Here is a 24,663-nt window from a genome sequence, read left to right as displayed (position 1 = left end):
TGGTTCACTTCTCACCAGGACAAATCACCAAAGAAACTTTTGCTGTGAACTAACCTGCCACACAAAAGGTTCAGTTCCACATTAGAGATCAACAGGTATGACATCACCACCCACCGACCAATCAATTCTCCAGGAAACAGGTCATCATTCCTGGCAGATCCTTCGGACCTCCGTGCAACAGTAGTAAGGTCAAAAGTTTGTTCTTTAATATTGAGTAATGTCCTTCAGTTTCCCTGGTGAGCATCAGTAAGAAGTAATAAATAATCCAGATTTTTATTTAGTGATTTTTTCCTTTGGTAAGAAACAAACTTACAATAAATGTGTTGCTTTATTGGCATTAATGTCTGATGCTAGAACAGGAAACCTGCTCTGTACTTGCTGCCTTCATATCAAATCTGCAGTAAAGTTTTATTCTATTTTTATATTGAATCTTTCCTCTGAAACTGCAGCTGGTCTGCATGTGAGAGAATCAAAGCTCAGCAGCTGGTTATGCTCTGAGTTCTGAGCTTTTCCACTGATTCTTTTATTGAAAGCATCAAACAGATTCTCTGCTGGGGGAATCTGTTCTATGAGTGCGAGCTGTAAATGACAACATCTTGTTATACTTCAGTCTAATCTGCTGTTGCTGAGTCTGTTTCCCTCTCCTGGAAACACACATGAAGATCACCTGTTCTATCGATCACATTCATTTCACTTTGATTTGAGATAAACTGAAGAGATTTCCAGACTGTTCTGTCAGTCAGCTTTAATCTTTAAATGGATCCAGTTTAAAGTTGCACAGCTGTAATGTGCAGCTGTGACCTTAGAAACAGAGCAGTGAGAGCGCACTCACAGATGAAATTATTAACTAGGATTCAAATGTTTACTGTGTGTTAAATCAGCAGATTCACTGAAACGTTTCCTGCAGGATTCATTTCTTGCCTTTTTAACATCAGTCTTGCAGTTGCTGGTGTAGTTTTATGTTCTGTATAGGTGTTTGATCACCATTCAATAACATCTCTGGATTAGGTGACACTCATAGGGATCATTTTCAATGTAAGAGTCATGTGATCCATGAACCGCCCCTTCCAGATTGGTCAGATGCTGCCATCATCATGCAGGGTAAACCCTGGTTTAACTTCATGAGTTTATAACAAGCTTCATGTGATGATTTATCCTGATCACCAGTGTTAAAGTAAGATAATGGAAAGATGTCCTGGGTGTGCTGAATGAGGTTTGGAGTACAGCGCCCTCTTCAGCTCGCTTTGCATTGATGAGCATGAGCAGAGGGAGACCTTGGGGCTGAAGCTTTGTGCTGATTGCTGTTTTTTGTTGCAGTTTTTCTTGGTTTTATGCAGTTTGTGTGTTTGTTGATAATGTTTTCATGCACTGACGTGTGTCATTAGCTGTGCAGTGACTGAATAAAGCAGAACTAACAGTCACAGAAGTGCATCTGATTCCTTTGTGTGCTTCATCAGTTTCTCTCATGCTTAGTGTGCTGCAGCTATTTTTGGTCACTAGTTAGCAGCATCAAAGGTTTTTTCCACTTATAAGTTTTTAAGCACATTTAGTAAAAGCCTGCTGCTGTTTGGACACATAAGACTAGGATGTAAGAAGTCAGGGACTGTGTGAGGAAGCTTTATCATTTGCTTTCCTTTACAGTTCATGCTGTAGGCTAACTAAGGGGCTTTTTTTAAAGGCTTTGATTTCATGCAGTTCTCAAAATTGTGGGGAGAAATATTTTTTAAACACACCTGCATTTGATGACAAAGACCTGAAGATGGAAAAGTTAGAAATGACAGTTTGTCTGTTTTGCTTTTAAGAGACAAAATCTGCTCAGGTAGTTAATCCCACATAAGAAATGTCAAAACATGTGCACCACTGAGAGTCGTCCAGCATTGTTATCAAAGCTGAGAACTTTCACCTGCTGCTCAAACATGTTTCAGTCTGAGTGTGTGTGCAGGATGCAGCCGGAGCTCTGCAGGCTCCTCCCAGTCTGACCTTCTTGATGATGATGATGATGATGATGACTGCAGCATCACTGTCAAAGCTTCATCAGCTTGAATGGAAACAGAGCTCAGCAAGAGGAGGAGCTACAGCAGTGAACATGAAAGGCTTCATTTAGGAGCTGAAGAGCTGCTGTGTTCTCTCTATTGTTCATTCAGTCCAAGAGGAAATCATGTTGCTGCTTTTCATTTGGATGATGATAGTCTCCTTTCAGACTGGTGAGTCATCAAAAGATGGAGTGAGATGTAAAAGGAGATGATGGACATGAAAATATCTGGATGTTGTTTGAATTGATTCACTTTTTATAAACTAAGTTTAAAGATGCAGAAACATGATGGTGAAATATGTCTTTGTTGTTTTCAGGATCCTCTGAGGATTTACTGACACCATCTAAAGATGTAGTGATGAGTTTGGAAGGAGACACTGTGACTCTCTCCTGCAACTATTCAGGCTCTGAAACTTACTTCTTTTGGTACAAACAGAAACCTAATTCACATCCAGAGTTTCTCATCGCCTACTATTCAGAGAAAACAGAAAGGATGAAGTTTATACATGACGATCAAAAAAAGGAGTTTCATCTGGAGATCTCCTCTGCTGCAGTGACTGACTCTGCTGTGTACTACTGTGCTCTGCAGCCCACAGTGACAGGAAACAGCAAAACTCTGTACAAAAACCTTTGGAGCAAAGACAACAGAATACTCCACAACATCCACTAGAGGGAGCCACACACTGTTAAACCTCTGATTCTTGTGTCATTGGACTGATGACAAAGACAACAGAGAAATGAAGCAGTAAAGATCAGAGACAGAGACAGAGCTGCTGTGGAAGCACAAAACTGTTTGATTGGCTGCGCTATTAAACTGGCCCCGCCCACTGAAGTTGAGCTCATCCAATGACATTATTTGTTGGTCATTGTGCTGCAGTGGAAGAACATTGTTCATGTGCTGTCTGTCTGGCTTTAATAACTCCAAAGACATGTTGCTGCACCTCTTTTTGCTTCTATCTCACATTATAGGTGAGTTTAAGAACAGGGATTAAAGTTTAGTTGAAGCTGCTGCATTAAGCAGATATACAGACTGCATTTCACTACTTTTCTTCTTTCTTTTTCCAGGACTAACAGCTGGAGACTCAATCACTCCTCAACAAGCTGAAGTCAGTAAAACAGAAGGAGAATCTGTCACACTCACATGTGACTATCAGACACATGCAGGTGTTGCTTTACTTTATTGGTACAGACATGATTCTGACCTTCAGGCTCCTCAGTTTATACTCTGGAAAAGAGGAAAGGGGGGGACATCTGAATATATTCCTGATAATCGATATCAGTCCACAACATCACGTAACAACAACTAATCTGACCATAGCAGCCCTAACCCTGGCAGACACAGCTCTCTACTACTGTGCTCTAGAAACACAGTGATACAAAGTGTAGAAGAGGCTGTACAAAAACCTGAACACAGATATCTGACTACTCTTCAAAGAGGAGGGAAGTGGTATTCAAAGCACAGCTTCATATCAGATGGATTCTGCTAATTCCTGTTTTATCAGAGTCACTGTGGTTACAGCTGCTAATGAAACACTGTGGGAGGATTCACATGAGCAGCAAATCCACATCAACCACAAACCAAACATAAAAGCAGATAAAAACACACTAACAAACAAATAGCATTTATACAACACATGACTGAATCAAACTTCTCACTCTGGTCTTTATTAGTCTGAAGCTGCTTTTAGACTGAAACATGTTTCCAGGCAGTTCTTGAATCTGTATTTTGTCTGAAACGTTTCCCTCGTGTTACAGGACGACACAGCGTCTCACCTGTGTGGATTCCTCCGTGGTGATGGTATTCTGAGACGATGATGAGCTTGCTGCATGTGTGGATCCTGACACAGAGTCTGTGGGAGCCTTTAAAGGTGAAGGACGGACCGTGAGCAGCTAAAGGTCAAAGGGCACTGCTGCAGCCTGGGCAGTAAAACGTGTGTGTGCAGTTTATTTGTTCATTTCATCTTGGTGAGAGTTGCCATGGCAACCCAGTACAGAAGCCCAGGTTGGCCGTCACATCATACTGGTGTGACTACACACGACGGTACAAGAGTCACCACCAGCACCCCCTACAGGCACCTCTGCAGCTGACAGCAGCTCTGATGTCAGTGGCACACAGCTTTGGTCCTGCACAGGTTTCAGGCTGTGTCAACTTTTACTGCCAAGTCCATGTTCATGTGTGTTCAGAGAAAACTGCTTAGAAGCTTCCAATAAGGAGCTGACACAGATCTGCATTTGTCCATGACTGAGGACGAGCTACTGGCAGTTTAAAGAAGTCAAACAGAGGACGGTTTTACAGATTAAATACTTTATTTGATGCATGCATGAGATAAACAACAGTCAATAAAATCAATGACTGTATTCAACAGCTATTAATGCAGTAAGTCACAGTCACTGCTTTCATCCACACCTGTGAGCTTGTGAATTAAAGCTGGAGGAAAGATGAACCAAACTCCGCTTTCCTCGGCTCTGACAGGTTCCCACGGAGCAGGCTGGGCCTCGCGTGGGCCCCTCAGAGAGGCCTCCAGACACCCCTGCAAACACCACCAGCCGGGTCCCGCCGCGGGAGGAGCCAGGTCCCGCCGCGGGAGGAGCCGGGTCCCGCCGCGGGAGCCGGGTCCTGGCTGGGAGTCTGAAGCACACAGTCACCACCTCCAGACTTTACACTTTATTACTGTCACAATGATCATGAGTTGTTTTAATATGAATGTTTTGCCTTCAGCTTTTGCCACCACCTCTAACACTGCTTCTTCTGTTGTTGGGTGGATTCTGAAAATCTAACAATAAACTTGTGTAAACGAACAAAAATGAGCTCAAAGAGATTAAATATCCGTCCCTCTAACAATCAAACAGCCCAAACAAACATATATTTAAAACTTTTTCTATCTATTAAAAAACAAAAAGCTCCTACAGTTTGTTTCTCCACATATTCAGCTGTACTGAGGAAAATCAGGTTATAATTCATTTACACTTAAAATCACACCAAACCGCCCCTGAAGGCTTCGATGCCTGATCATGTGACCTCTCACTGTGGGAAACATTGTGTGAGCTGAGCTCTGTGGTTTAGAACAAAGGTTTGTTCTGGCTACATAAATGTTATCTTTTATATTTAATCTGACGACTTTGTTACTTATTGAGACATTGATGATGCGTTTTTGCTGCTCCCCATCCTGGAGAGCTTTCTCTGGGTTGGAAACTGCCTGGGATTAATCTCAAAAACCCAGCAGGGACGTGGATGTCCCCACAGTAACTCATGAAAAGCGCCCGATGATTTCATTCAGTTTTATTTATACAAACACCAAATCACAACAACAGTCGCCTCAGAGCGCTTTATACTGTAGAGCCTACAATAACACATACAGAGAAAACCCAACAGTCATATGACCCATGTGAGCAGCACTTTGGCGACAGTCGGAAGGAAAAACTCCCTTTTAACAGGAAGAAACCTCCAGCAGAACCAGGCTCGGGGAGGGGCGGGGCCATCTGCTGCGACCGGTTAAGCCACTGGGACTCGAGCGGACCCTGACGGACTCGCAGACTTGGGAAGTGTTATTCCTGTTTCACACATACAAACACAGACTTTGGTCTTTGTGAGGATGTCATAGAGAATAATATGAGAGCAGCCTGCAGCACACACAATGATCCAAATGATGGATATCCCATAAAAAACTATTGACTAGTTGGGTTTGTGCATCCCGAATTCCCACTTTCAGGTTCCCACCTGTCACTCGGAGGCTGCAGTCCTGAATATCTGTTGGAACTGAACGTTTTCATTCTTACACACTGTAGGAATAATACTTGGAGCATCCTGGTGTGACAGGATTACATTCGTCTCTTTCCTTTTTGTGTATAAGGACAGCTTTAAAGTAGCTGTGACCAGCACCACTAACAGTACCACTACTGGGACTCCTCCCCCGTGTGAATTTTCATGTGGCGCAACAAATGATTACTGCGTGTGAACATTTTCCCGCACGTTTGACAAGAATAAGGCCTCTCGTCTGTGTGAGTTCTCATGTGGCGCAGCAGATTGCTGCCTCGGTTAAAAGCCTTTCCACACGTTTCGCAGGAATACGGCGTCTCTCCCGTGTGGACGGTCGTGTGTCTTTTGTATGTCGACAAGTCTGAAAACCTGTCCCCGCAGGTATTACACAGGTAAGGCATCTCACCTGTGTGCGTTCTCATGTGGACCATCAGATTACTCCTCACCGTGCAACCTTTCCCACATATTTTGCAGGAATACGGCTTCTCGCCTGTGTGAGTCCTCATGTGGACGGTCAGCGTTCCCCTCTGAGTGAAACTCCTCCCACACGTTTCACAAGAATACGGCTTCTCACCCGTGTGGACTCTGTGGTGATCAATCATCTTGTACTTGTTCTTGAAGGCTTTCCCACAAAAGCCGCACGTTAAAGACTTTTCCCCTGCGGTGGCGTTACACGGACTCTCTGACACCGGAGAGTCTCCGGCGTTGCTGCTGTGACTTCTAGACGCTCCTGGATCTGCGCTCCGGACTCCTTCCTGGTCTCGGATCTCGGTTCTCTCGGCAGAGCTGTGAGAGAGGAGCTGATCGCTGTCCGGCTCTGAGTCGCTGTGCTCGCTTTCCTCATAAGTTTCAGTCACCATAAAAGTATCGATCTCCTCCTTCAGCACCAGCGGCTCTCCCTCCTGACTGCTGCACAGTTCCTCGGGTTCCTCTTTAATCTGCGGCGGTTCTGGTTCCTCCTGGTCCAGACTGGAGCTCCTCTCCTGCTGCTCAGGGAGAACCTCCTCCTCCTCCTTACAGACAGGCTGCTGTGGGACGTCTGGAGGGACAGAAAGAGACAAGAAATCTGAGAATTCCACAAAAACAGTTCGGAGCAAATATATGGTTTTGACCACTAATGAGGCTCCACAGAGTGAACATGTTGCCCTCCCACTCTGTGGAGCATTTTAGTGCATCTTCAGGATGAGTCTGAACATGCAAAGGGTCAAAGGTCACCCCTCACATCTGTGCTGAAAACACAGACAGCTGACGAGCTGCGTGAGAATCATGTTGAACTCTTGCAGCGCCTTCAGCACCACCGGGCTGGCTTTACTGGGTGGTGAGCTGACAGCGGTGCGGGTGGATGCCTCGCCGCTCACATGAACAGTTGGCCATCTGTGTGACAGTGTGTGGCCTGCAGTTCAGTGCTCAGGTGAGTGTGTGGTGGTCGGTGCAGCACACACCAACAGACTCAGCACACCGATCTGCGAGGCTGGTGTGGGTGTGGGTGTGGAGCCCGGCTGTCTCCACGACGTGCTGCACAGCAGGAGCCTCATTCCACAGGAAATACCTGAGTGGGCCTCACGCCTGCTCGCTGTGACACCTTTTCACTTCTAATATCTCGTTTTTATCGTAAACAGTGTTGTTCAACATTTCATATGCTGCACCTTGGACAGAGGACCTCATTTCAGTGTTTACATCATAGCTGAGCATCCATAAGAAATCAGGCTGGGTTAATAAAGTGTTCTGGCTCTGATTCATTGATTGGCTCAGGTGGGAACAAAAGCTCCTCCCCTGCGCCAGGCTGAGGCTCACCTGTCTTGTGCAGCTGTGTTTCGGGTTTCCAGGTGATGCTCAGCAGCCTCTGCTGCCGGTCGATCACTTCCTCGTACTGGACGATGGTTTTTTCAAACTCCAGGAAGATTTCCTCGGCGGCAGCAGTTAGTCGCTCGTTGATAAACTCTCTCAGGTACCGAACTGACGACATCGCGGCTCCGACAGCTCACAGATCCGGCGGAGAGACCACCACAGCTCCGACTTCCTGCTGAAGCTCCCGGAGGAAAGCGAACAATACTGGCAGCGTTTCCTCTTCACTTCCGCCTCGTGTCACAGGGAAGCTGTCCCGGTGGCTGGAAAACATGGAAATGGTGCATTAGCGCCATCTGCTGGCGTGGAGTGTGGACCAGCGTCACTGAGAAAAAGACGATGTTTCCTCACAGCTGTCACAGTTTCCCGCTGTTTAAACCAGAGCGTCCAAAGTGCCGATGACTCATCTCTCCTGCTTTCCTCTGTCCTGTAACACCGTCATCCTTCCTTTTCCTCCACCCACTGCTTTTGCATCGTTTCTGCTTCATCATCCTTTGTGTTTCTGTGTGTCTGAAGCTGATTAGAGGGGCAGCTTTGTGGAGCTTGCTTTGCAGGCTGATCTACTGCTTCATTCCTTATTTACAGAATGATTGTTGTGTTTGTTGGCTCTCTGTCAGGACGTCTGCTGACTTGTATCTGCAGTATATTGAACAGGTAACAGTCTTGTGAGTTTCTCTGGTGTATTATGATCATCCACCCTTGATCCTTCCCTGTATGTTAACATGAACCTCAGGAACAATGAACACAACCCCAGTTTGACTGATCTGCATGCCTTTATGTACAGTTTAAAGTAGAAGCTCTCCTTCTTTTCCAACACTGTGGCATCAGGACGTATTCCTGGTAAAGCTGCTGTTCACTGATGTTTAAGCTGCTCTGACACCGTCTGAGTCACAGTCCACACAAAGCTTTATATCCACCCTGTTTCCCCAGAGTGGTTCAAAGTGTCCATGACCCTGGAGACCACCTGCTCTCCTCTGATCTGTGGAGGCATTCCTGCACGTTCGTTCAGTGACGTTTGCTTCCACATCTTTTAAATGTCTGCAGATATTACAAAACATTTTCCAGTAGGAAGGAATATTTATTCTACACATCAGACACTAACTTGACCATCATGAATTCATTTTCAACCTAAACTTCAGAATACTCTTTAAGTTTGAGCTCACATGAAAGATCAACTACTTTGAATCTGTTGTGATGTTTTTGGTGCTCCTGGTCTTAAAAATGATATTTCTCAATGTTTATGTTGCTTTGAATTCGTGCTGTAAAAACGTGCAAAACTACATTTTCTTTGCTTTGACAAAAACAACTGTAAAACATGACAAGTCACATGTTCTGGAGCCTTCTGAGGATGTCACGCTTAAACCTCAAATGATCTAAAAAAATAGCTGACCCTGAGTCTCACTTTAAGCATGAGAAGCATCAGTGATGGAGAACATTTGTGCTTCCACGTTGTGTTTGCACACAGTGCAAAGTGCTCCATCCTCCCTCCTCACAGGGATTCAAATGCTGCTAACAGTCTGTGAACCAGGAGGAAGAGGAAGTGAGAGAAGTCAGACTCAAAGAGGAGACAGAGGGCGACATCATCCAGTAGGCGGGGCTCTCCTTCTGCACTGTGTTCAACCATTGTGTCAATAATAAGTGCTGCTGTGAAGAGAACAATTCTCAGACTGAATGTTGAACATCAGCTAGTTTCTCCTGTTGATTTAAACCTTGTTGTACAGATGGAACATTGGCTGTGGATTATTCTTGCTGCTCTTTTCTTTGGTGAGATACAAACATCAACATGTTTCCTCTGCACACGACTCACAACAAGACAGGAGAGAAATATTGTTTATTATAAAGACTAAATGTGATTTTAAATTATTTAACCTTTAAATGATCTTTAATGTTGCATCAATGGCATGTTATTATTTTGTGCAACCTAAGGATTAATGTGTTGATTCAATCATGTTTATTGATCCATCTCTTCCTCTGCATGTTCTGTTCTTCCTCAGAGTGTAAAGGAGAAGACAAAGTGATCCAGGAACAAGGAGATGTCATTGCTGCTGAAGGAGACACAGTTACACTTGGATGTACATATGAAACATCTGATCCATATCCGTATTTGTTCTGGTACAAACAAGAAATAAATGACTTTCCAAAGTATGTTTTAAGACGTGACACTACAGGAACAGAAGATAATGATCAGGAGTTTCCAAAAGACAGATTTGATGCTGAGGCCAAGAAAACAGAAAAGTCAGTTCCTCTGAAGATCCAGAAGCTTCAGCTGTCTGACTCTGCTGTGTACTACTGTGCTGTGAAGCCCACAGTGACAGGAAACAGCAAAACTCTGTACAAAAACCTTTGGAGCAAAGACAACAGAATACTCCACAACATCCACTAGAGGGAGCCACACACTGTTAAACCTCTCTGGTCTGTCAGGTAGAGTCTAGTTTCTCTTCACTCGTCTGGCACAGCTGTGACGAGTCCACCCGAGACAGCAGCAGCCAGAAGAGCAGAGCTGCTTCATATCATCGCACAAAAACATTTTTCATGCCTGTACTTTGAGTTTACCTCTGAGGATGCAGATCACAACTCTACAAACATTTAATGCAGCAGGACAAAGCCTGAGAAGCCTGTAGGAGCCTTAACAGGCAGCACACAAACCTGCTACACTGTGAGGTCTGTTGTGTCTTCAGCTCCACATCCTGATGGTTACTCGAGTTATCAACACTTTAGGCCAAAACAATGTTTATTTCTGAAGAGCTTTTTACAACAGCGTGTTGAACACGGTCTTCATCTCGTTAGTGTCACCTCTGAAGATGTAGTGTGAACACAAGACGTCCTTCAAACAGAAGCCAGGGAGCTCGAGAGGCTCCTCAGCTTTGGCGCTCAATCCACAAATAACCGAGACAATAACACAGACTTCAGTCAAACATGAGAACGTGACACGGACTGATGGAAGACCTCACGTCTGTGTGCCTGCGGTCAGCAAGGAAACCAGCTGACGCGCTGCTTCTGCACCTGTCCGGTTTTTAGATTTGCACGATTAGACATTAATGTAGCAGTGAGGACACCACAGAAACACACAAGCAGGAAACACTTACAGCTTTATCGTACGGATATTATATAAATTACATCTGTGCAGAAAGCAGGCAGGGTCAGGGACAGCCTTTATAGCAAACTAATGAATAAATACAGTCGTGTCCACTGACGCACAGCGACTCACAACAAACGCAAACATGAAGAGTGTAGCACACGTGTGTGAGACACAGCTACTGCTGAGCAGACAAAACGAAACGTGGAGACTTCGTCTGTGGTTTGAAATATTTACAGTACGTAGTGTCTGTGCAGGCGCGCTGACAGCACCGCGGCTGTTTCTCTAATAAATACAATCTGAACTATCAGTATATGAAACAAGTGATGCTAACAGTCATGTTACATTTGGCTGAGGTCTGCTGTAATCTGTGATCTAACCCATGCAGCGTGCTTGTTTCAGAGAGAGCAGCTGGGCAATAACGAGCCCTTCGTGGCTGCGCAGGCAGCACGACTTGCCCAGAAATGTAAAGTATCAAAAACAGATCTTCAGCTGTGAGTCTGGGTTTTGTAGGTTAAAGTGGGGAACACACGCCAACTTCAATCTTACGCTCTGTCCTGACATCATTCACCTGCTGTTACTCTATTTAACCATGTGCAAAAACAAGATGGCACAGCCTGCATCACAGTTAGGGCTGTGCAATATGACGAAACATATCGGACGTTGAAATGTTATTTTATACGCTATCGTTTGTTTGTATATTCATAATACTGCAGTAAAATCCACTGTTTATGGTGATACGGTTTCATGGTTTGGCCACCACGTGGATGCACAGAGAATCCCAGCATGACCAGAGAAGACGAGGCAGAACCAGGTAGCTCAACCAGACGGACCAGTCCAATCAAATGCAGGACCTTAGTCCTAAACCTTGGGCCGCCTCTGTAACACGGACATGGTTTGGTTATGAAACATCTGACTACGCAAATTATGGTGCAGAGCTCAGACTCAAACACAGCAAACCTCTCCAACCAGCCACACAAGAATCACGTGACAGAGTGTGGACAGAGTTTACGGACGAGAAGCAAAAACGAGCCGTCGGTGTTCACAATGAACCTTAGGCTACGTCCACACATAAAGGCAGAAATGAAGGAAAACGCTGCTAGGAACATGCCAAAGCAGCAGGTGGCGATATATTCCTAACCGTGTAGAAATGTTGGCCAATCAGAAGTCTAGAAGCCTCGGTGGGAAAAAGTAAACAAAGCTGGGGCATAGAAGCAGAACCGAGTCGTATGTGTGGAGGGACAGTAACTGTGTGCGTATGTAAGCATTTAAACACTGCAGAGAGTAACAGTATTGTAGAAATTCATTCCACCGAAACAATAACGTGGCGCACAGTGTGACGTCAAAAAAGACGCACACCTTTGACACTGCGTTTTCTCCGTTTTTCTCGTCCACGCGTAAATGCAACAACTGAGTTTTCAAAAATATCCACCCTGGCCGGAGTTTTTAGAAATCTCCGTTTTCAGTGACCAAAAACGCCGTTTACGTGTGGACGGAAGGTGCAAACGCACAGAAAAATCTGCGTTTTCAAAAATACCCGGGTAGTTGTGGACGTAGCCTTAGACTCAAACATCAGAACAGGCTCCTCCCCCCAGCACGCCGTCTAATAAATACGCAAAGAAACAACTTCTATCTAACACGGTTAAAACACTCGACGCCCAGCTGGAAACGCTTCCCACAGGTCGAGTTGCCCGAGATTCACAGAGTTTACAGAAAAAGCTCTATTTTGTGATATTTATGGTTATCAGGATGAGAAACGTCTTCTATCAGGAGATTCTGGTCATATCGCACAGCCCTCATCACAGTTACATCTGATTCAGTGCTGGTAACGAGTACACATCTTTCTCTTCATGCTGACAAAAAGAAACAAACTCCTGCTGCCTCTCTCGATTTCATATCTTCTCATTTCTGAAACAAACACAGGTCAGCGTCTAGAGTCTGTGTTAAAGCTGGAAAGTGCGCCTCCTAGCTGCTTGCCCACGTATCTTTAAATAGATACATTAGCGTGGTCACCGGTACGAACAGAGAAAACAACGGCGAGAAGGTGACAGGAAGCAGACCTCACAGAGAGTCTTTTCCCACAGAAATGTCCGACTTCAGCGTCTCAGCTGTGTGAGTTTTCATGTGGACCAACAAACCACCATTTTTACTGAAACTCATCCCGCAGATTTTACACGAGTACGGCTTCTCGCCGGTGTGAATTCTCATGTGCACCAACAGAGTACATTTTTTAGTGAAACTTTTCCCGCAGGTTTTACAAGTATACGGTCTCTCGCCCGAGTGGATTCTCATGTGGACCAACAAACTGCCGCGCTCCGTAAAACCTTTCCCACACGTTTCGCAGGAATACGGCTTCTCGCCCGTGTGCACCGCCTTGTGCTTTTTAAGCGCCGACAAGTAACAAAAGCGCTCGCCACAGGCGTTACAAATGTACGGCTTCTCGCCCGAGTGGATTCTCATGTGCACCAGCAGACTACCTTTTCGAGTAAAACTGTTCCCACACGTTTCACAAGAATACAGCTTCTCCCCTGTGTGAACTCTCATGTGGCCCAGTAAAGTACTATTTTTAGTGAAACTTTTCCCACACGTTTTGCAGGAGTACGGCTTTTCGCCCGAGTGGACTGCCATGTGTCTCTTAAATGCTAACGGGTCACTAAAAGGCTTAAAGACCTTTCCACAAACATTGCATTTTAGAGATTTGGGGACTATGTCGGTGTTACACTGACTCTCTGATGTGGGAAAGATTTCTGCGTTGCTACTCTGACTTATGTTTCTAGTGGCAGTTGAAGTAGAATCGAAACTCTCGCTTCCTTCCTGATCTCGGCTTTCGTAGAGAAGAGAGCTGCGAGAGCCGAGCTGGTCGCTGTCCAGGTCAGGTTCACTGAGATCGCTGTCGTCATAGGTTACAGTCACCATAAAGGTATCAGTCTCCTCCTTCAGTGCACGCTGCTCCCCGTCCTGACTGATGCACATCTCCTCCTGTTCCTCTTTAATCTGTAGAGACTGACGGCTCCTCTGCTGAACCTCCTCCTCCTCCTCACAGACATGTTGCTGTTGGAGGTCTGAAGGCACAAATGGAGACACACAAACAAAAAGTTGTCAGAGAAATTCAGCTGAGCCAGCAGTGTGAACATGACAGACGCCTCAGGCGGCACCGATTACCACTGCAGAAGCACCGACTGCATTCTACTTTGATGAGTTCATATACAAAAAAACTTTTCAAGGCAAACAAATATTTATTCAACAATTTCCCCCAAACTGCACTAAGTTAGAGGATCTGACGGAGGCGCAAAAATCGAGCTGAAAATGAGCTGCTGACATATTTTCCTTCAACAAACAAAAGCATCTTGAACAACACAAATGTCGCGTGTTTCCATCATGTTGCTGCATGTTTGCAACACCAGACAACAGGAAATCGACTCCGAGCCACTTTGGCTTCCTTAGCGTCTGTAAAATGTTCAGCCGGGTCGGACGATTTGGTGTCCGGTTACGTTTGTTGTTAAGAATGCTTTCTTGGTGCTCCCCGTCCCCCCGAGGTTCCCTTTAGAATGAGGTGCTTCCGTGCAAACAACGTGCTTGTGTGTGACTGTTTGACCTGCCACCGGGCGGACCAGCTCGTTATCAGACACAGGAGCGACTGACCGGCTGTTCTTTGCTGTTCTGCTTTCACACTCAGCACCACAGGCAGACAGTACAACATCTGCATCGCTGCAGATCTGTCACTCTCCTGCTCCGTTCCCTAACTCGTGCACAAGGCGTTAAGATAAACACTGACAGACCTCAGCTTGGCAGGAACTTGAACTCCCTGACCTGGAGGGGTCGCTCCTCCCCTTGTCGACTGAGCTCAGATCTTTTTCCTGCTGCTTCCCACTCAGCTGTGAACAACCCCAGCGCAAGCTAAAAGTCACCGTCTAATGCAGCCTTCTGGCTGCAGCTGAAGTTGTGTCCATAAAAGTTCTGAGCAGAGTCAGCGGGTCTGCTTTCTGACTACAGTGTGAACCAAGCTCTACCTGCATTCACACAAGGACCAAACTGTCCATCCCAGACTCCCAAAACACTCCCCACAGGACACCCGAGGGCTTGCTGCCTTCTCCCAGTCCAAAACAAAGAACTGAGACGTGTAATCCCCCTGAGGGGCGACTCTCATCCATCCTACCCGGCCGTGTATTCAGGTTTGGGGATATGTGAAAATATTTCCAGGACAGTTGTCAGTCCAATAACCAATCACAGGTGATATACTCGCACAGGTGACTTTTTGATGGGCGGAGCGATCATGCACAGACTGATTCACCCATTTAGAATTTATACATTTTGTTTGGAGGTTATATTTGACCGTCTGTTGTTTCAGTTTTAATACAGATGCTCTTTCGATTATTCAATCATTTATTTATTTGAAATGCGCCAAATCACACAAAAGACTTTACATCAGAGATTTTTTAATGTTCGCTGGAAGAGACGTTTTAATTTTTAACTTACTTTTTTTTGATTTTGCACTTGTTGTTTGGTTGAGTGTGTGAGACAGATAAACACGGTTAGAGGCAGCTTCTTTCTGCTACCTGGGCTCATCACCTCCGATGTCCGAACACGAACAGATGCAGTCTGGTTAAAATTGTCACTGGTGTCCTTTGTGACAGAAGAATGCCAGACCGACTCAAGAGAAGTCTACACACGGTGGTCCGCCCAGTAGCTCTGTATGGCTCCGTATGTTGGCCCGCGAAAGGCTCAGCCGATCGTTGATGGTCGATATGTTCGTTCAAACCTTACCGTGTGTCTGCTTTAGTGACCTCGGCCACAGTGATGGTCCCATAGTTGTGTCCTGGGCTCGCTGTGATTCTCCGTTGGCAGCCTGGTGGCAGACCGTAGGAGCTACAGACTACCTGCACAGATCATCGAGGCAGCGTCCAAAGTGCACCCAGCCTGTGGCTCCTGTGCTTCTGTTGTTTTCATCAGCCAGGCTCAGAGAAGAGAGGTTCTAACATACACGAGCTGAAGTCAAACCGAGTGTCCAAAGCAGTGAACAATGTCCACTGCAGACACAGCTCGTCCTTTTGTTGATCTTCTGTTTTTTCATACTTTTTCCATCTCTGTTTCAGCCAGCTTGTCAACCAATCAGGATTCAGCGTGACCACAGTCAGGCATTAACTGTTGGGTTTTAAAGGGTACAGTAAAGGACTGAAACATGCTGGGTGCTCTGTATGCAGTGCACAAATCCAAGCAACAGTCGGGACCTGTTCCCCGACCCAAAGGCACAGGAAAGTAGCCCTGTGTGGAAACACCCACAGAGGGGATACGAGTGCCACAGAAGGCAAATCCAGGCCAGAGTGCAGCCCGTCTCCAGCAGCTTCGTTTTATAACACGAGCTGTGCGTTTTGGCAAGCCCGACTACATCCTGCTGGTATCGCTCGTCCACCAGAGAAGTGACTTTCCTCACCTCTGTGGCCAGACTGGTCAGAGAGGAAACTGCTCGAGGCACAAAGAACTGAACCCCTAAAGCCCCTCGTGCAGCTTTTTATGGGCTGTGGCCCCCAGACACTCACTCCAGGCCCGGCTCCAGGATAGGGCCTGGTACAGCTCCACAAACCCCTCCAGCACCACAAACAGCTGCTGATTCACACACAGACAGAACAGGTGTGTTTAGATGAAGATAAAGTGGAACTGGTTTCAAACAGTCCTCAGCACAGCAGCAGATCACAGCGCTGAGGACGAGCAACAGCCTGCAGATCAGTCACATTAGATATTTTATTATTGCACAGCGACTTCATGTTTCCAACATTTGTTTGCAACTTTCACAAGTGCAACAGGAAACATACATTTATATAAACGTTATATTTATATGTATAAACTCCATCTGGAATAAATAATGTGCTCTGAAGCTCGACTTTTGATGTTTTCCAACTTTGACAGCAAACATAAAGGAACTGATTGAGTGATCCAGGTCAGAGAAAAGCTCAAATCCACCAGCTGCTGTTTGCATGGAGCGCAGCGCAGTCCTGTCCTCTGTTTGCTCTTTGTTAGCTCACATCTCCAAAAAGTCCTCACAATCAGAAACGTCCCGCAGAGCTGTGATCAGGATCCTCCCTCAGAGGGACACTCACCTGTCCTGTGCAGCTTGATTTGGGGTTTCCAGGTGATATCCAGCAGTCTGCGCTGACGGTCGATCTCTTCCTCGTACTGGACGATCGTTTTTTCAAACTCCAAGAATATTTGTTCAGCAGCAGCAGTTAGTCGCTCGTTGATAAACTCTCTCAGATACTGAGCTGAAGGCATCGTTGCTGCCGCAGCTCACACACTCCGCTCACACACAACAACAACACGCTTCCTGCTCAGTCAATAAAGCTAACGGCGCTTCCGCTTTTCCTGGTTTACTTCCGCCTGGTGCCGCACCGTGCCGCTCCGCCAGAGGAGCACAGTTACTTTTCTTTCCTCCTTCTACGTCTCCGTCTGAAAAACAAGTTATTTCGATCACGTCATGTTCTGAATATCACTCACATTAAAAACAAGAGTCCCACCAATTATACATTTTAAAGGTTATTTCTCAGGTTCAAACCTTTAGCTCCCAATCACAATGTCACGAATGCGAAACGCTGTTTGTCATCAGCTCTTTTCATATTTACAACCTGAAGTCAGCCGGATAAACATCACTGCTCAGGCTCAGTCATTAAAGTGACAAAGCAGATAAGATGAGAAGCATCATTCCACCAAATCACCAGGACTTAAAGTATGGACCCTGTAAAATCTCCGTCCCCCGTCATTATGCAGATTCAGCGCAGAGCATGTGCACCCCAGAATGAGCGCTGTGGCCATGTTGACAGGAAATCCTGCAAAGTGATATCATTCATATCAATTTGCTCTGTTTATTATGTCCTCTGACATGTTTTAAGTGTGCTACTGGAAATACATGAAAAATCCCTTTGTGAAAAATCACTGTTGAGTTTCCTTTTTATTCAGAAAAATAAGTTTTTGCATTCAGTCTATTGTGTTTTTTTTTTTTTACACCGTTTCCCCAGCTTTGGAAAACACGCTCACAGGCACAGATGAAGCTGCAGGTACACAAACTGTAAAGCCAGGTGGGAAAGCTTCTGATAAGATGTTCTTCTGTTCCCCAGTACGTTAAAGGATCCTCTGACCGTGGAGTGTTTCTCTCCTCCGAGTAGCGCTGGACCTCAGTGATGGAGTCCGCTGTTGTTTGTCTGCCAACTTCTTCATCGAGCCGCTGCCACAGGTTTTCTGAAATAATAAAAAAATGCATTATTAGTACACATTGGCATCAAAATAATACTGAACTTGCCTGGAACAGGTGACTGCTCTGATGAAGGTCCAGGCTGTGGCTCAGATGTTGTGCGGGCAATTCCTGCAGCACACTCCACTTTCAGGCGATTGACTGTCTCACTACACTTGGAGGAACTACGAAATCCAAGTGTTATAAATCTGGGGTCTGAAAGGTCAACACACTGAAGGACTCCAGATTAGAAGCAGTGTCTGTGACACGACGCCTCAGTTGGTCATGGAGATGGGTGGCTGCTTGTGTGTAGATGTAAAGAGTTCAGCTCAAGTGCACAATATAGCATTTTCATCATCATCACCTTTGATCCTGAACCTCTCCTCAGACAACTCCACTGTGGCCTGATGGAAAGGGACCAACACAAGAAGTGCTTCCTTTACGATGTCACACTCATCAGCCGTAAGTGGAGTTAAATCTGTTGGAAGAGAAGCAACAGATACCCAGCCTGCTTCTTTCTCATCATGTAGCCGTGACAGCATCTGATATGTGCTGTTCCAACGTGTTGGTACATCGTTGATAAGTTTCAAGACGGGCCGTCCCACCTGCTGCTGCACTTGAGCAAGCTTTCCTTTGGCTGCAGTGCTGGATCTGAAGAATGATACGATTTGTCTAGATTAGTCTCTTATGGATGAAAGTTCAGGGATTTGATCGCATGCTTTCTTTATTTTGTTTTTTTGGGATGCGGTACCTTTTAAACACGACCTTTTAAATACAGCGCGTTGGCAGTGCGCTGTATCGATCAACTGACGTTTTATTAAAGCGACGCACGCACCGATACAGGCTTCGCTCTGTGAGCTGGATACTAGTGATGTGCGATACCGCTGATTTCCTTTACCAAGTAAAATTCAGGATGGTATCCACGACACTGATCCGATACCGATACTTTGTACAACAACTTATTTTATTTATTGTATCTCAAATTACAGCTTCATAATGATTAAAAGGCATCAGATTTCTTGTTCTTATTGCTTAATAATGCACAATTATCACACAGAAATAAAAAACTGAAGTTGTGCTATTTGAACACGTTGCCTGCCTGCAGCACTAAAGGACTCCCTGTGAGACGTCTGTCTCGCCCTAGCAGCACCTGTCCCCGTCCTCCTCTTCAGTTCGCCTCAACATACGCGCCTCATATTCTGTGATATGATTTACTCTGAGGTGTTTGATGATGTTAGTGCTGTTGCTGCAACACCTCACTGTCTTGCCACATGTATTGCAAACCACGTCTCGGCCGTTTGTGGAAGTACAATACGTCCACACATGACTCCAACTACGCTCAGCCATTGTTGTGAGCGCGCACGCCAGAGGCTGCCACACATTTATTCAGCCGTATTTCGCACATGACTATGACAGGCAGAAGAGGAAGTAGTTCCTTCCAATGCAGACAATCTGAATGATATAGTTTCTTTCCACTGTGTTCCTGTTAATGATAAACTACAAATATACCATAAATTACTAAAATATTGATATTGAGAATCGATTCTAGAACATGAATGGCTGGTATCGGAGGAATCGATATTTCAGGATCGATCCGCACATCACTACTGATACATGCGCCGGTGCGTCAGTGCTGCTGGACCCGGCGCTGCCTTTCAGAGACAGCAGTCCATGTGTGTCTTTCCTTTGTTCATTATTCAATGATTGCTGACTGTTCATTCTCATCCTGACCGCAATGAGCCATGATGGTAATAATCCCCAACCTCCTCTGAACCTTCCTCCAAACCCCGTGGACATCATGTTTCCTCCTTAACATCATCTGCAGCCCTTTGTTGCAGCTGCTGCAGGTCTCTTTCTCAGTTTTCTATTAATGAGTGAAAAGCAGTTCTGCTGGTCTGAGATCAGCTGACTGACTTTGGTCACTGAAGAATTTTTCTTACCAAAACCACTTTATGCACTTTACTTGTCTTTTTAGTCTTACGGGCCTTTTTATTGTTGCTGAGCTGATCAGTGCATTCCTTCTTTTTAAGGACGGACAGATTGTTGATCTCCTAAAGTTAGTGCTCCGTCCCTGATAAGCTTATTTGGCTGCAACTCATCAGCACAACAATGGAAAACTGAGTCTTAGATTTATGATCCAACATGGCACAAATGAGCAGAGAAAATGTCAAAAATATCAAAACAAATTAAAAGTCCACCGTTGAGCAGTGGCTGAGTTCTCTGGTCTCTCTGAAATTTGAACTTCTTACAGCCAATCGTCTGACTTCAGCCCCACCTTTAAAAGTCCAAAAGTGCACTGAGAGCAAAACAAAGGTTAAAACCACTGGAGGTTTCTGAGTTTGTGCTGAAAGCTGTAACATGTGTTGAGGTTTGGTTTTGGTGTTTGTAACATGCAGAGATATGAGAGGAGGAAGAGGCTGAAGGAGGAGCAACACTGTCACAGAGCAGAAAAGGACTCCCACTGTCAGATACATTCAATATGTGAAGCATACAGAACAGATAGTGTGTGGAAGATGCTGTCACTGCATTACTGGCTCATGTTTCCTTTGTTTGTGATCACACTAACAGGTCGGTTAAAGCAGGAAGAAGAAATGTCTTTAAAGGATCTGTTTGCTAGAAATCACTGGAACAGGCGCTCACAGTTTAACGTCGTCTTTAACAACATTTATCTCTTCCTTTAGGTGTCAGCTGTGATCAACTCACTGCAGTCAAGGATGAAGAGTCCACTGTAGAAGGAAACACTCTCACTCTGTCCTGCACCTATCCCCAAATTTCTCCTGGTAATGACTTTTTTTGGTATCAGCAATATGCAGGAAAACCACCAGAGTTCCTCTTCTACATATCAGGGATGAATATTTCAAGAAAGTCAGAGTTTCTGAAATCAGCTGCAAGATTCTCCACAAAACTGTCTGGAAAAAACCGTCTGGACCTTCAGATCTCCTCTGCTGCAGTTACAGACTCTGCTGTGTACTACTGTGCTGTGAGGCCCACAGTGACAGGAAACAGCAAAACTCTGTACAAAAACCTTTGGAGCAAAGACAACAGAATACTCCACAACATCCACTAGAGGGAGCCACACACTGTTAAACCACTTTTTACTTTTTCAGTTCTGTATATTTTTCTCTTCCACTGACTTCACTATTTTGTGGGCCCTGCCCACAAAAGTCAAGTTCAACCAATGAGGTGATTTCTGTCTGCAGAGCAAAAAGTTTCAAGATATAAAAGCACAACCTGGTGAATCTGCTGCAGTGGAAGAACATTGTTCATGTGCTGTCTGTCTGGCTTCAGCAGCTCCAAAGACATGTTGCTGCACCTCTTTTTGTTTTCATCTCCAAACCTTCAGCATGTCTGCTTTTGAAAAATATGAAAAAGATAAGATAACTCTTTATTGTCATTGCACAGTCATACATAGTACAGTAGTACAATGAAATTGGAAAACTGTCCTACGTCGGCACTACATGTAACACAACACAACACGATACGACACATCACAACGCCACACAAACAACACAACACACTATAATAACTTAGTATAAAAAAGAAGAAGAAGTGTATTTGTATTGCACACTGTTATTATTGCACATTAATCATTATTGCACCTTGTTATAAATATAAATATTATTATTATTACTGTTTTGTTAACCACCCCAAAAAAAGTCCAGGGAGGTATCCAGTCAGGTCAGCTGTTAGCATTGATCAGGGCTATTGTCCTGCTGTAAAAGCTGTCCTTGAGTCTATTTGTTCGGGACCTCAGCAGCCTGAACCTCCTGCCAGACGGCAGCAGCTTAAACACCCGGTGCCCTGGGTGTGTACCGTCCCGTAGGATACTGCGTGCCCTCTTGAGACAGCGAGTGCTGTGCAGGTCCTTCAGGGAGGGAAGAGGATGTCCAATGATTTTTTGGGCCATATTAATGACCCTCTGGAGAGCCTTTCTGTGTGCTGTGGTGCAGCTGGAGAACCACACACCGATGCAATATGTCAGCACACTTTCAATGGAGCAGCAGTAGAAGACGGTCAGCAGCTCCTTCTTCAGGTTATATTACCAACGCTTGGTGCATGAACTCCACTACTACTGAGAGTCACTGCTCACCTAATGAGGAGTTTTTAATGGTCAAATGCAGACCTTATTATCTCCCCAGAGAACTCACTTCGATCATACTCACTGCCGTGTATATCCCCCCCGACGCTAATGCTAGGTTGTCCATGAAAGAACTTTCTGCAGCCATTAACAAACACCAGAATAAACACCCCGAGGCTGCTTTTATTGTTGCTGGCGACTTCAACCACACCAACTTAAAGACAGTCCTCCCCAGATTCCACCAACATGTCTCTGAGGACAAATAAAGTGTGGCCAGAGGGGACAGACGCAGTGCTCCAGGACAGATTTAAAAACACAGACTGGAATATGTTCACCCACACAGACCTGGACCAGTACGCCTCATCTGTACTGGATTACATCTCCGAAACCACAGACAGTGTCACCACCCAGAAACGGATCACCATGTACCCCAACCAGAAGCCTTGGATGAACCGGGACGTTCGTCTCCTCCTGAAGGCCCGCAACACTGCCTTTAGGTCAGGAGATGCACACGCCTACAGTACAGCCAGGGCTAATCTAAAGAAGGGCATCAAAAAAGCCAAACACCATTACAAAAAGAAGGTAGAAGAACACTTCTCCAACTCCAACCCCGACGCATGTGGCAAGGACTCCAGACCATCACAGACTACAGGACCACCAAACCCTCCCCCGCATCCTCTGATGTCTCCTTCCTCAACGAGCTCAACAACTTTTATGCTCGTTTTGAGCGAGGGAACCCCACAATCACAACCAAAGCAGACGTAACGCCAGACCACCAACCTCTGACTCTCTCCCCTACCGATGTAGGAGCGGTGCTGAGCAGGATCAATGTCCACAAGGCTGCAGGCCCTGATGGCATCCCCGGGCGTGTTCTCAGAGCGTGTTCTGGGGAGCTTGCAGGAGTGCTCACAGACATATTCAACCTGTCCTTGGCCCACGCTGTGGTACCGGCCTGCTTCAAATCCACCTCCATCGTCCCGATACCCAAAAACTCCAACCCATCTAGCCTCAGTGACTACCGCCCAGTAGCACTCACCCCCATCATCACTAAGTGCTTAGAGCAGCTGGTCCTAGCACACTTCAAATCCTGTCTCCCCCCCACCCTGGACCCACACCAATTCACATACCGCCAGAACAGGAGCACAGAGGATGCAGTCTCCATCGCACTGCACTCTGTCCTCTCACACCTGGACAACAACAACACCTACGCCAGAATGCTGTTTATAGACTTCAGTTCAGCATTCAATACAATCCACCCCTCACAACTCATCAGGAAACTGACAGACCTGGGCATCAGTTCCCTCATCTGCAAATGGTTACTGGACTTCCTGACCAACCGCCCCCAACATGTCCGGCTGGATAACCGCTGCTCATCTACAATCACAATAATAATAATAATAATAATACATTTTATTTAAAAATAGCGCCTTTCAAAGCACCCAAGGACACTGTACAACAGATAAAAACACAAAAACTGGAAATATACACAATAATAAGAATAACAGATAAAAGTTAAGAGCATACAGAGGTTTAAACATAAGCAATTTTAAACAGATGAGTTTTGAGGGTGCACTTAAAAAGAGGGAATGAACTAATATTTCTGAGGTCAGGGTAAGGAATTCCAAAGTCGAGGGGCAGAGCAACTAAAAGCCCCGCCCCCCATTGTAATCAGACGAGCGGAAGGAACAGAGAGAGAAAGAGAAGATGAAGATCTGAGGCACCGGGATGGGAAGTTCATCTGTACTAAATCGGAGAGGTATGGTGGAGAGAGAGAATGAATAGCCTTAAATGTATAGAGGATTATTTTAAAATGGATGCGAAATTTAACCAGGAGCCAGTGAAGCTGCTTCAGGATTGGGGAGATGTGGTGGGTAGAGGAAGTCCTAGTAATAATACGGGCAGCAGAGTTCTGGACATGTTGCAGCTTGTTAATAGATTTTCGTGTGAGGCCAAATAATAGTGAGTTACAGTAATCAATTCGAGAGATAACAAGATTATGGACGAGAATGGCAGTGGCATGAGGAGTGAGGAAAGGGCGGAGGCGATTGATGCTACGGAGTTGAAAATATGCTGCACGTGTGACATTATTGATATGTGAATTAAAGGATAATGTGCTATCGAGAATGACACCCAAGCTTTTCACAGAGGGAGAAATAGGGACCAACGAATTATTGATAGTGAGAGAAAAATCGTTAATTCTGGATAGCAATCGTTTAGTGCCGACCAGGAGAAGTTCTGATTTATTGCTGTTGAGTTTAAGGAAGTTGGAGGAGAACCAGGAATTGAGTTCAGCTAAGCAGAGGATAAGGGAGGGTGGAGGAAGAGTAGAATCGGGTTTGGTAGAGAGGTAAAGCTGGGTGTCATCGGCATAGCAGTGGAACTGAATATCATATTTACGAAAAATATGTCCGAGTGGAAGAAGGTAAAGGATGAAAAGATGGGGCCCGAGGACAGATCCCTGGGGCACCCCAGTAGATAGAGGAGAAGGCTGAGAAGTGAAGGATTTTAATTGAATGAACTGAGTGCGGTCAGACAGGTATGATTTAAACCAGACTAATGGAGTATGAGAGAGACAAATAGAAGCTAATCTGCTAAGAAGAATGGGATGAGAGATGGTGTCAAAGGCTGCACTCAGATCAAGGAGAATAAGGATGGA

At 45.4% G+C, this 24,663-nt stretch overlaps 1 protein-coding gene across 1 annotated transcript in view; it reads right to left on the bottom strand.

Moving 5' to 3' along the window:
* Positions 1 to 4,320: 4,320 nt before the first annotated feature.
* The window catches only part of LOC120715466 (zinc finger and SCAN domain-containing protein 2-like), a 35,832-nt gene continuing 15,489 nt past the window's right edge, over positions 4,321 to 24,663 (bottom strand). The window contains exons 3-6 of the mRNA XM_040002476.1: positions 12,776 to 13,772; positions 11,522 to 11,589; positions 7,584 to 7,769; positions 4,321 to 6,837 (exon numbers count right to left, since the gene is read on the bottom strand). Of these exons, the coding sequence (XP_039858410.1) occupies positions 5,927 to 6,837; positions 7,584 to 7,769; positions 11,522 to 11,589; positions 12,776 to 13,772 (2,162 nt within the window). The 3' untranslated portion in view covers positions 4,321 to 5,926. The remainder of the gene's footprint in view (positions 6,838 to 7,583; positions 7,770 to 11,521; positions 11,590 to 12,775; positions 13,773 to 24,663) is intronic.

Source organism: Simochromis diagramma, unplaced genomic scaffold (assembly GCF_900408965.1).
Source record: "Simochromis diagramma unplaced genomic scaffold, fSimDia1.1 OVJJ01000443.1, whole genome shotgun sequence".
Taxonomy (NCBI): domain Eukaryota; kingdom Metazoa; phylum Chordata; class Actinopteri; order Cichliformes; family Cichlidae; genus Simochromis; species Simochromis diagramma.
Note: the sequence above shows the minus strand (reverse complement) of the source record. Positions and strands in the feature narration are given on the sequence as shown.